This window comes from Oncorhynchus masou, chromosome 11, assembly GCF_036934945.1.
Source record: "Oncorhynchus masou masou isolate Uvic2021 chromosome 11, UVic_Omas_1.1, whole genome shotgun sequence".
Classification (NCBI taxonomy): domain Eukaryota; kingdom Metazoa; phylum Chordata; class Actinopteri; order Salmoniformes; family Salmonidae; genus Oncorhynchus; species Oncorhynchus masou.
This window is the reverse complement of record NC_088222.1, coordinates 14699392-14712376: the sequence shown is the minus strand read 5'-3', so window position 1 is coordinate 14712376 and position 12985 is coordinate 14699392. Positions and strand designations below refer to the sequence as shown.

The 12985-nt window shown below is 44.4% G+C and overlaps 1 protein-coding gene across 2 annotated transcripts in view; it reads left to right on the top strand.

Annotated features, from left to right (window-relative positions):
- Positions 1-12985, top strand: part of itga1 (integrin, alpha 1) — a 95679-nt gene that overhangs the window by 60299 nt on the left and 22395 nt on the right. For both annotated transcript variants that reach the window (XM_064977484.1, XM_064977483.1), the window contains exons 6-11: positions 1795-1922; positions 7187-7335; positions 7718-7868; positions 10139-10313; positions 10670-10743; positions 12355-12499. In XM_064977484.1, coding sequence (XP_064833556.1) covers positions 1795-1922; positions 7187-7335; positions 7718-7868; positions 10139-10313; positions 10670-10743; positions 12355-12499 — 822 coding nt within the window. The remainder of the gene's footprint in view (positions 1-1794; positions 1923-7186; positions 7336-7717; positions 7869-10138; positions 10314-10669; positions 10744-12354; positions 12500-12985) is intronic.

The window sequence follows — 12985 nt, the reverse complement described above, 5'->3', positions numbered from 1 at the left end:
TGTTAAGTTTCGCATTCATTCCAATTGGTTAAGTTAATGGTTAAGGTTTGGGATTGGGTTAGGGTTATTAAACACATGACCCTCAGAGTTGGAGTTCGCGGCTTAAGCCCATCCGCCATCCTGATCCGCAGCACCCTAGCAAAACCCAAGCCTACTTGATGGTAATTGCATCGCGTTCAATGCTGCCCCTAGAGGCGGGTTTTGAAGGCATCTCCCAATGTCCTTAGTACGTCTAATTTCGAAGTCAATCTTGAGCAACCTTGCTGCTACACCCCCTATTCCTCTCAACACAGAACACATTTTAATGTTGTTGGTTTTACCAGCCCTGGTTACGCAATCGATATGCGGCTACAATTTAGGGAGTCTTGTTTTCAGATTAGCCTTGTTAAAATCCCAAACTACAATGAATGCAGCCTCAGGATATGTGGTTTCCAGTTTGCAAAGAGTCAAATAAAGTTTGTTCAGGGCCATCGATGTGTCAGCTTGGGGGGGAATATATACGGCTGTGATTATAATCGAAGAGAATTCCCTTGGTAGATAATGCGGTCGACATTTGATTGTGAGGAATTCTAAGTCAGGCCACCGTTCCCACAGGAGGCCTTTTGGGAGGCCGTCATTGTAAATAACAATGAGTTGTTAACTGACTTGTCTAGTTAAATAAAGGTTCAATAAAAAATTATAAATAAAACACAGACCAGAGAAACACTATCCCTCAAACCTCTACTCACCATCTCTCTCCACCCCGCCCCAACACTCTCCATTCCTCCATTCCCATACCTCAGAGCCACGTGGCCAGAGAGAGACATCACTTGTGTACATAAGAACATTCCGCTTAGCGTAAACTACTGTCCGGTCTCTCAACTCCCCCATGCATGCCCAAGTTAGGACCGAGTTTAGTGAGTTGTCATCTCTGTCTTCCCTCCACACTAAGGGATCAGTGAGTGAAGGTAAACAGTACAGTGAACTCCACAGCTCCTCACCACTCTGTAGTTTTAGGCACAGTAATGGACATGAATTCTAAGTGGGTTCTAATGTAGCCTGTGAATGTGTTTCAATATCCATACCAGCATACCACTTAAAAGGCATGTCCATTACATTACTTTTGAAATATAAGTAAAAAATATTTGTACAGGTCTTAGAGGGACTAGATGGGAGAGCTGTGTTGTAGCATTCTCCCTCTCTTCACCTCTCTCCACCTCTCTTCACCTCTCTCCACCTCTCTCCACCTCACTCCTCCTCTCTCCTCCTCTCTCCACCTCACTCTTCCTCTCTCCACCTCTCTCCACATCGCTTGATCTCTCTCCACCTCTCTCCACCTCTCCTCCTCTCTCCACCTCACTCCTCCTCTCTCCACCTCTCTCCACCTCTCTCCACCTCACTCCTCCTCTCTCCACCTCACTCCTCCTCTCTCCTCCTCTCTCCACATCTCTCCACCTCTCGCCACCTCTCTCCACCTCACTCATCCTCTCTCCACCTCTCTCCACCTCTCTCCTCCTCTCTCCACCTCTCTTCTACTCTCTCCACCTCTCTCCTCCTCTCACCACCTCTCTCCTCTCTCCACCACTCTCTACCACTCTCCACCTCTCTCTCTACCTCTCTCCACCTCTCTTCATCTCTCTCCACAGCCCAAGCCAACTATTTAATGCATTTATTGTCAAAACTGTTGTCAACTATAGTTTAAACACTAATGTACAAAACAAACATGTAATGTTCTTTAACGGACTTCTACATTGTATGTGATATGTGATACTGTATATTGGTTGTGTTACACCAATAATAACTGCCCCGTTACAGAGTGTGCCAAAGAGCTTGACATTGTCATGGTTCTTGACGGCTCCAACAGTATCTGGCCCTGGACCAGCATCATTGATTTCCTGGTCAAGTTTCTGAAGAATATCGAAATTGGAGCTAAACTGTCCCAGGTGATTTCTCCTTTCAGTACACTAGAACACATGTGTAACACCTTAGACGAAGGTCCACTTTGTCACTGTAGAAGAACCATTTATGATTCCAGACAGGTAGAACATTTTCATCAAAGAACCCTGTAAGAACCCAGTATCAACTACTCTGGCCCATGAATGAGAGAGGGATAGAAGGCTAGGATCGAGGAATAGAGTAAAGAATAGAGGAATAGAAGGTTGGGTTAGAGGGTAGAATAGAGAATAGAGGGATAGAAGGTTAGGATAGAGGGTAGAATAGAGAATAGAGGAATAGAAGGTTGGGTTAGAGGGTAGAATAGAGAAAAGAGGGATAGAAGGTTTGGTTAGAGGACAGAATAGAGAATAGAGGAATAGAAGGTTGGGATAGAGGGTAGAATAGAGAATAGAGGGATAGAAGGTTGGGATAGAGGGTAGAATAGAGAATAGAGGGATAGAAGGTTGGGATAGAGAAAAGAGGGATAGAAGGTTTGGTTAGAGGATATAATAGAGAATAGAGGAATAGAAGGTTGGGATAGAAGGTTTGGTTAGAGGATAGAATAGAGAATAGATGAATAGAAGGTTGGGATAGAGGATAGAATGGAGAATAGAGGAATAGAAGGTTGGGTTAGAGGATATAATAGAGAATAGAGGAATAGAAAGTTAGGAAAGAGAATAGATCTGAGAATAGAGGAATAGAAGGTTGGGATAGAGGATAGAATGGAGAATAGAGGAAGGAAATAGAGAAGATATAAAGAAACAACCAGCTCATTAACCTCATAAACTGGGTCATCATATCCCACTGATAAACTGGGTCATCATATTCTACTGATAAACTGGGTCGTCACGTTCTACTGATAAACTGGGTCGTCACATTCTACTGATAAACTGGGTCGTCACGTTCTACTGATGCAATTCACTATCTTCTCATTATTTAACAGCGTAGTATGTCACCGTCTTGCTTTTGAGTTCTATGATTATTAAACTATTCATTACAGTCATTGTTCATTAGTCTCACAATAACCACTGTTAAATCATCATCCATACTGTTAGTAGTTTAATGTCCAAGGGCATTATGTCGAGATTCCTCTTCAGAATACCCCAGACCCTGAAGAGGAGCTGGTTCACAGTGGTTTAGTTTAATGGTGAAATAACCATTTTCCTCTGTGCGGCGCTGGAAAATATTGTCCTATGAAGTTCTCCCTTTGTAGATCACATATTCCATAGCTGGATAAGTATCCTCCCTGCTTTAAAAAGAGAATGACATCACATTAGAATCACCAGACCAAACCACATATCCTCCCTTACCAGACTGTCTCGGAGCATTGGAGTGTGTCACAGGAAGGGACAGTTAGAAAAGAGGGAATTGAAGAGAGTGAGATGTGGGTAAAGGAGGTTGAATTAGAGAGAGTGAGATGAGGGTAAAGGAGGTTGAAGGGAAGAGTGAGATGGGGGTAAAGGAGGTTGAATTAGAGAGAGTGAGATGAGGGTAAATGAGGTTGAAGGGAAGAGAGTGAGATGAGGGTAAAGGAGGTTGAAGGGAAGAGTGAGATGAGGGTAAAGGAGGTTGAATTAGAGAGAGTGAGATGAGGGTAAAAGAGGTTGAATTAGAGAGAGTGAGATGAGGGTAAAGGAGGATGAATTGGAAAGAGTGAGATGAGGTTGAAGAGAAGAGAATTAGATTAGGGTAAAGGAGATTGAATTGGAAAGAGTGAGATGAGGGTAAAGTAGGTTGAATTGGAAAGAGTGAGATGAGGGTAAAGGAGATTGAATTGGAAAGAGTGAGATGAGGGTAAAGGAGGTTGAAGGGACGAGAGTGAGATGAGGGTAAAGGAGGTTGAAGGGAAGAGAGTGAGATGAGGGTAAAGGAGGTTGAATTAGAAAGAGTGAAATGAGGGTAAAGGAGGTTGAAGGGAAGAGAGTGAGATGAGGGTAAAGGAGGTTGAAGGGAAGAGTGAGATGAGGGTAAAGGTGGTTGAAGGGAAGAGTGGGATGAGGGTAAAGGAGGTTGAAGGGAAGAGAGTGAGATGAGAATAAAGGAGGTTGAAGGGAAGAGTGAGATGAGGGTAAAGGAGGTTGAATTAGAGAGAGTGAAATGAGGGTAAAGGTGGTTGAAGGGAAGAGAGTGAGATGAGGTGTAAAGGAGGTTGAAGGGACGAGAGTGAGATGAGGGTAAAGGAGGATGAAGGGAGGAAAGTGAGATGAGGGTAAAGGAGGTTGAAGGGAAGAGAGTGAGATGAGAATAAAGGAGGTTGAATTAGAGAGAGTGAGATGAGGGTAAAGGAGGTTGAATTAGAGAGAGTGAGATGAGGGTAAAGGAGGTTGAATTAGAGAGAGTGAAATGAGGGTAAAGGAGGATGAATTGGAAAGAGTGAAATGAGGGTAAAGGAGGTTGAATTGGAAAGAGTGAGATGAGGGTAAAGGAGGTTGAATTAGAGAGAGTGAGATGAGGGTAAAGGAGGTTGAATTGGAAAGAGTGAGATGAGGGTAAAGGAGGTTGAATTGGAAAGAGTGAGATGAGGGTAAAGGAGGTTGAATTAGAGAGAGTGAGATGAGGGTAAAGGAGGATGAAGGGAAGAGAGTGAGATGAGGGTAAAGGATGTTGAAGGGAAGAGAGTGAGATGAGAATAAAGGAGGTTGAAGGGAAGAGTGAGATGAGGGTAAAGGAGGTTGAATTAGAGAGAGTGAGATGTGGGTAAAGGAGGTTGAATTAGAGAGAGTGAGATGAGGGTAAAGGAGGATGAAGGGAAGAGAGTGAGATGAGGGTAAAGTAGGTTGAAGTGAGGAGAGTGAGATGAGGGTAAAGGAGGTTGAAGGGAAGAGAGTGAGATGAGAATAAAGGAGGTTGTATTAGAGAGAGTGAGATGTGGGTAAAGGAGGTTGAATTAGAGAGAGTGAGATGAGGGTAAAGGAGGATGAAGGGAAGAGAGTGAGATGAGGGTAAAGGAGGATGAATTGGAAAGAGTGAGATGAGGTTGAAGAGAAGAGAGTGAGATTAGGGTAAAGGAGGTTGAATTGGAAAGAGTGAGATGAGGGTAAAGGAGGTTGAATTAGAGAGAGTGAGATGAGGGTAAAGGAGGATGAAGGGAAGAGAGTGAGATGAGGGTAAAGGATGTTGAAGGGAAGAGAGTGAGATGAGAATAAAGGAGGTTGAAGGGAAGAGTGAGATGAGGGTAAAGGAGGTTGAAGGGAAGAGAGTGAGATGAGAATAAAGGAGGTTGAATTAGAGAGAGTGAGATGAGGGTAAAGGAGGATGAATTGGAAAGAGTGAGATGAGGTTAAGAAGGAGGTTGAATTAGAGAGAGTGAGATGAGGGTAAAGGAGGATGAATTGGAAAGAGTGAGATGAGGTTGAAGAGACGAGAGTGAGATGAAGGTAAAGGAGGTTGAAGGGAAGAGAGTGAGATGAGGGTAAAGGAGGTTGAATAGGAAAGAGTGAGATGATGTTGAAGAGAAGAGAGTGAGATGAGGGTAAAGGAGGTTGAATTGGCAAGAGTGAGATGAGGGTGAAGAAGGTTGAAGGAACGAGAGTGAGATGAGGGTAAAGGAGGTTGAAGGGAAGAGTGAGATGAGGGTAAAGGAGGTTGAAGGCAAGAGAGTGAGATGAGGGTAAAGGAGGTTGAAGGGAAGAGTGAGATGAGGGTAAAGGAGGTTGAAGGGAAGAGAGTGAGATGAGGGTAAAGGAGGTTGAAGGGAAGAGAGTGAGATGAGGGTAAAGGAGGTTGAAGGGAAGAGTGAGATGAGGGTAAAGGAGGTTGAATTAGAGAGAGTGAGATGAGGGTAAAGGAGGTTGAAGGGAAGAGTGAGATGAGGGTAAAGGAGGTTGAATTGGAGAGAGTGAAATGAGGGTAAAGGAGGTTGAAGGGAAGAGAGTGAGATGAGGGTAAAGGAGGTTGAAGGGAAGAATGAGATGAGGGTAAAGGAGGTTGAAGGGAAGAGAGTGAGATGAGAATAAAGGAAGTTGAAGGGAAGAGTGAGATGAGGGTAAAGGAGGTTGAATTGGAAAGAGTGAGATGAGGGTAAAGGAGGTTGAAGGGAAGAGAGTGAGATGAGAATAAAGGAGGTTGAAGGGAAGAGTGAGATGAGGGTGAAGGAGGTTGAAGGGAAGAGTGAGATGAGGGTGAAGGAGGTTGAAGGGACGAGAGTGAAATGAGGGTAAAGGAGGTTGAAGGGAAGAGAGTGAGATGAGGGTAAAGGAGGTTGAAGGGAGGAAAGTGAGATGAGGGTAAAGGAGGTTGAAGGGAAGAGAGTGAGATGAGAATAAAGGAGGTTGAATTAGAGAGAGTGAGATGAGGGTAAAGGAGGTTGAAGGGAAGAGAGTGAGATGAGAATAAAGGAGGTTGAATTAGAGAGAGTGAGATGAGGGTAAAGGAGGTTGAATTAGAGAGAGTGAGATGAGGGTAAAGGAGGTTGAATTAGAGAGAGTGAAATGAGGGTAAAGGAGGTTGAATTAGAGAGAGTGAGATGAGGGTAAAGGAGGTTGAATTAGAGAGAGTGAGATGAGGGTAAAGGAGGTTGAATTGGAAAGAGTGAGATGAGGGTAAAGGAGGTTGAAGGGAAGAGAGTGAGATGAGAATAAAGGAGGTTGAAGGGAAGAGTGAGATGAGGGTGAAGGAGGTTGAAGGGAAGAGTGAGATGAGGGTGAAGGAGGTTGAAGGGACGAGAGTGAAATGAGGGTAAAGGAGGTTGAAGGGAAGAGAGTGAGATGAGGGTAAAGGAGGTTGAAGGGAGGAAAGTGAGATGAGGGTAAAGGAGGTTGAAGGGAAGAGAGTGAGATGAGAATAAAGGAGGTTGAATTAGAGAGAGTGAGATGAGGGTAAAGGAGGTTGAAGGGAAGAGAGTGAGATGAGAATAAAGGAGGTTGAATTAGAGAGAGTGAGATGAGGGTAAAGGAGGTTGAATTAGAGAGAGTGAGATGAGGGTAAAGGAGGTTGAATTAGAGAGAGTGAATTGAGGGTAAAGGAGGTTGAATTAGAGAGAGTGAGATGAGGGTAAAGGAGGTTGAATTAGAGAGAGTGAAATGAGGGTAAAGGAGGATGAATTGGAAAGAGTGAGATGAGGTTGAAGGGAAGAGAGTGAGATGAGGGTAAAGGAGGTTGAATTAGAGAGAGTGAAATGAGGTTGAAGAGAAGAGAGTGAGATTAGGGTAAAGGAGGTTGAATTGGAAAGAGTGAGATGAGGGTGAAGGAGGTTGAAGTGACGAGAGTGAGTAAGATGAGATGAGTATTTGAGTAAGTGCCAGTCTGTCTGAATATAAGATTTCTGTTCCAGGTGGGCATTGTGTCGTATGGAGAGAAAGTCACTCACAATGTCAACCTCAGCCAGTTTGATACCACTCAATCCCTCCTGGCCAAAGTGGCGAAACTTCCCCAGCAAACAGGTTTCAAGACTATGACCGCCCTGGGAATTGACACTGCAAGGTACAGTACAACAGTAAACCAGGGGTGTCTGGTACAGTTTTGTCCTGCTCAATTTATTTCAATTCGACTTAATTGAATTGAGTTCAGCTGATTTGAATGTTCCTATCATTTAATTACGCATGTCTATTTCATGTACAGTGTGTGAAGTGAGTGAAAATTAATGAAGTACTTTCAAGGTGTTGCTCTCTCTTAATGTCTAGAATGAATGGGTGTTTGCTTCATAGAGATACAATTAAATTAAATATTCTCATGCCTAATGGTTTGTGTGTCCTGAACGCGGAAACACACTCTTTCCTTTGTGTTACTCATGATCACAGGGATGTCACTACTTATGCCATGACCTTTGACATTTGACCTCTGATCGACCCTGTTGTCCCTTAAGGAAAGAGGCCTTCACTGTGGAGCGAGGGGCGCGGCCGGGTGTCAAGAAGGTCATGATAATTGTGACGGACGGAGAGTCACATGACTTTTATAACCTCGACAAGGTCATCAAAGAATGTGAGGAGGACGATATCGAGAGGTTCGGTATCGCTGTGAGTATGAGGCCATCTCAAAAGTGTAAGGCCATAATACCTCAATAACCACAATACCTCATCCATCGTATTCCTCACCTCAGTGAGAGCAGAGCTGTAACAGACCTTGTAGTCAGGACAAGCTCACATCCAGCTCCTTTCACATACTTCAAATAAACACACAATCCATCACCTAGGTTAGATGGTTCGCTAGCTTGGTGCAGGCAGAATAAGGGTTGCACAACTTTCCCAAAATGCCCAAGTTTTCCAGAAATCCTGGTTGGAGGCTTCTTGGAATCAGGAGAGAATAACTAACTGGGAATTTTCCAGCCGAGGCAGGACCAGGGTTATGGGTGCAGGTTCTGTTTCTTACATGGACCACATTCTGTACACTGAGTATACCAAACATTAGGAACCGCTTCCTAATATTGAGTAGCACCCCTCTCCTTTTGCCCTCAGAGCAGCCTCAGTTCATCAGGGCATGGACTCTACAAGTGTTCCACAGGAATACTGGCCCATGTTGACTCCAATGCTTCCCAAAGTTGGGTCAAGTTGGCTGGATGTCCTTTGGGTGGTGGACCATTCTTGATACACACAGGAGACTGTTGAGCGTGAAAAACAGCAGCGTTTCAGTTCTTGACACAAACTGGTGCGAATGGCACCTTATACCTGAGTGGGCTCCCGAGTAGCGCAGCGGTCTAAGGAACTGCATCTCAGTGCTAGAGGCATCACTACATACACCCTGGTTTGAATCCTGACTGTATCACAACCGGTCATGATTGGGAGTCCCATAGGGCGGCACACAATTGGCTCAGCGTTTTCCGGGTTTGGCAGGTGTAGACCGTCATTGTAAATAAGAATTTGTTCTTAACTGACTTGCCTAGTTAAATAAAGGTTAAATAAAATAAAAAATACCATACCTTGTTAAAAGACACTTAAATATTTTGTCTTGCCCATTCACCCTCTGATTGGCACACATGTTGTCTCAAGGCTAAGAAATCCTTCTTTAACCCGCCTCCTTCCCTTCATCTACACTGATTGGTGGATTTAACAAGTGACATCAATAAGCGATCATAGCTTTCATCATGATTCACTTGGTCAGTCTGTCATGTCATAGCGATCATAGCTTTCACCTGGATTCACCTGGTCAGTCTGTCATGTCATAGCGATCATAGCTTTCACCTGGATTCACCTGGTCAGTCTGTCATGTCATAGCGATCATAGCTTTCACCTGGATTCACCTGGTTAGTCTGTCATGTCATAGCGATCATAGCTTTCACCTGGATTCACCTGGTCAGTCTGTCATGTCATAGCGATCATAGCTTTCACCTGGATTCACCTGGTCAGTCTGTCATGTCATAGCGATCATAGCTTTCACCTGGATTCATCTGGTCAGTCTGTCATGTCATAGCGATCATAGCTTTCACCTGGATTCACCTGGTTAGTCTGTCATGTCATAGCGATCATAGCTTTCATCTGGATTCACCTGGTCAGTCTGTCATGTCATAGCGATCATAGCTTTCATCTGGATTCACCTGGTCAGTCTGTCATGTCATAGCGATCATAGCTTTCATCTGGATTCACCTGGTCAGTCTGTCATGTCATAGCGATCATAGCTTTCACCTGGATTCACCTGGTCAGTCTGTCATGTCATAGCGATCATAGCTTTCACCTGGATTCATCTGGTCAGTCTGTCATGTCATAGCGATCACCTAGCTTTCATCTCATAGGATTCACCTGGTCAGTCTGTCATGTCATAGCGATCATAGCTTTCACCTGGATTCACCTGGTCAGTCTGTCATGTCATAGCGATCATAGCTTTCACCTGGATTCACCTGGTCAGTCTGTCATGTCATAGCGATCATAGCTTTCACCTGGATTCACCTGGTCAGTCTGTCATGTCATAGCGATCATAGCTTTCACCTGGATTCACCTGGTCAGTCTGTCATATCATAGCGATCATAGCTTTCACCTGGATTCACCTGGTCAGTCTGTCATGTCATAGCGATCATAGCTTTCACCTGGATTCACCTGGTCAGTCTGTCATGTCATAGCGATCATAGCTTTCACCTGGATTCACCTGGTCAGTCTGTCATGTCATAGCGATCATAGCTTTCATCTGGATTCACCTGGTCAGTCTGTCATGTCATGGAAAGAGCAGGTGTTCTTAATGTTTTGTATACTCAGTATATATTAAGTACTGTTTCTCAGACTTGATATCGTCATTGAAAATGTAGGATAAATAAATAAATAAAGGTTTAGATAAATAAAACATAAATATTTTTTTTTAGGTGCTTGGTGATTACAACAGGAACAACAGAAGCATCAAGGAGGTGAAGAAATTCATTGAGGAGATCCAGTCGATCTCCAGCAATCCTGTGGGAGATCACTTCTTCAACGTGTCGGATGAGTTTGCCTTGCTGAACATCGTAGACGCTCTGGGCAGCAGGATCTTTGCCTTGGAGGGTAGGATGACTCCCTCATTAATCACGTTCTGTTTGAACTCGGTGATAGAAATGGCAGTGTTTATTCTCACCTACTCACTATAGCAGATCATCATTCAATAAGCACCATCAATACTACTGACCCAAAAAGCTAAGGCATTTCTGGGTCAGGGCGACAGTACTTGAAGCCTCAGGAAGGCAGTAGCAACGCTAACCTCTACTCAAGATTTCCTCCTCGCTACAGATCTAAATACTGGTGAAATTGATCAGAGAAATTGACCAGATTCATATAATCTCTACATGGTATTTAATACCCATTGTGATAACAAGACCATGTAATAATGTAATAACCGATCAATGTGAATGTCCTTTCCACAGCAACGTCAGGTAACTACACCTCGTCTTTTGAGATGGAGATGTCCCAGGCTGGATTTAGTGCCCACACCTCTAAAGTAAGTCTGTTTCTATCTCTGCTTTCCTTTTCTCTGTCCTACTAACTAACTCATACTAACTCTAACTGTAATCCAGGATAGTTTCAGTGCCCACACCTCTTCTCCTGTTTCCACCCCTGCACTCCACTGCCCTACACTGTTAAAAGAAAAAGGGTTTTAAAATATGCAACTCTTCTTTCCCAAAAACCAAAACACCCGGAGGCAATAGTTCCACAATTTTTTTTATTTTATTTTTTATTTCAAAATACTTTATTTTAATAGTGTAATAACTCCTACTTGTCAACTGGGCTAAAGGGTGCAGCATATTACCATGGGGATCAGTTTATAGGAGATTACATGTTTGTGAATGTGTGACTGACCACTGATCGCCCCAGTCAGATACGGTACAGAATGATGGTGTGTGTTGTGTTATCTGTCATTCATCATCTCATCTATCCCTGTTTCACTGGGATCCAACAAATGTTCTGGAGATGTAAGGACCCTCTTTTCTCTCTCAGCCCATAGAGACCTGTGCTGTGCTATGGGGGAAGAGAGGGAAGAACTAAAAAATATAGGTATTTTCTGTGAAAGGATGTCCAAACATCAGTGTGAGCAAACATGTTCTCCTCCAGTCCTCCTGAGTCAGCGTCGCTCTCTCTCTCTTTTTCTCCCTCTGGCTCTATCTATCTCCCTCTGTCTCCCCCTGTCTCTCTCCCTCTTTCTCTCTCTCTCCCCCTCTCTTCCTCCCTGTTTCTGTCTCTCTCACTTCCCCCCCTCCTACGTCACCTAGTATAAACACTGTCACTCCCAGCTGAAGCTGTATCAGGGTTCCTGACCTTTCCTCCCCTGCATTCTCCTCCCCTGCCCATGCCTCATATCACTTACGCAATGTTTATAGACCCAGACATACAGGGCCAGCAGCATACCACCCTGCATCCCACTGCTGGCTTGCCTCTGAAGTTAAGCAAGGTTGGTCCCTGGATGGGAGACCAGATGCTGCTGGAAGTGGTGTTGGAGGGCCGGTAGGAGGCACTCTTTCCTCTGGTCTAGAAAAAAATCCCAATGCCCCAGGCCAGTGATTGGGGACGGTGCCCTGGGTAGGGTGCTGTCTTTCAGATGGGATGTTAAATGGGTGTCCTGAATCTCTGTGGTCACTAAAGATCCCATTGCACTTATCGTAAGCCCTGTGTCCAACCCCAGTCTCACTCACACTCAAAGAACATCTCCCTCTTGTGAAATACTTTACCCTGTATCTACTGCAACAGAGTCTTCTTGACACGGCGTATTGTGACTCTGGACCCATTTAGCTCTGCTCCACTAAGACTTTTCCACTTCCTGTGGGATCTCTTCATGTTTCCTGTGCTGTAGCATAGCTGTCCCATAGAGTTGGATAGAGGCCCTCAATGGCGCTGCCAATGCTGTCACAGAAGACAGGAGACAGGAGATGAGCTGCCTAGTATCTCTATGCACTTGTTATTAGACAGGCAACAGAATGACGAGGACCACAATGGAAATAAGTTGTCTTATCTGACTTTATTGTTGTACTCACATGTGCGGCTACGCAGTATGTATTTTACATTTCTTAAATAAAAAGGCATTCATTGATTAATTCACAAATTCTCTCTTTCGTAGGAGGGTGTGATGCTGGGTGCTGTGGGGGCGTATGAGTGGAACGGGACAGTAGTGATGCATACCAACCGGGGTACCGTGGTTCCTCTAAACGCAGACTTCCAAGACCCCCTGGATGAAAGGAAGGAGAGCCTGGCGGAGTATGTGGGTAAGTACATATCAGTCCAGACCAGACATGCGCACGCACACACAGCCTGGCAGGGCACGTGGGTAAGTACATATCAGTCCAGACCAGACATGCGCACACACACACAGCCTGGCAGGGACATGCGCACACACACAAGAATCAGCACTGCAGGGCACGTACATATCAGTCCAGACCAGACATGCGCACACACACAGCCTGGCAGGGCACTAGTCAGGGCACGTGGGACAAAATAAAATAAATACATTATTTATATTGATGTCCTAGTCCAGACCAGACATGCTTAATATGCAATCTATTCATTGCACATCATACCTATCATTCAAATAAATACACCTGCCTGGCAGGGCACCACAGTGGATGTGTGAATTCAAGTACATATCAGTCCAGACCAGACATTAAAAACTCTTCGCAGTGCTCAGAGAATGAACCACACACAGACAAAATTAAAATAAATACATTAATTTATATTGATGTCCTAAAAAGTGG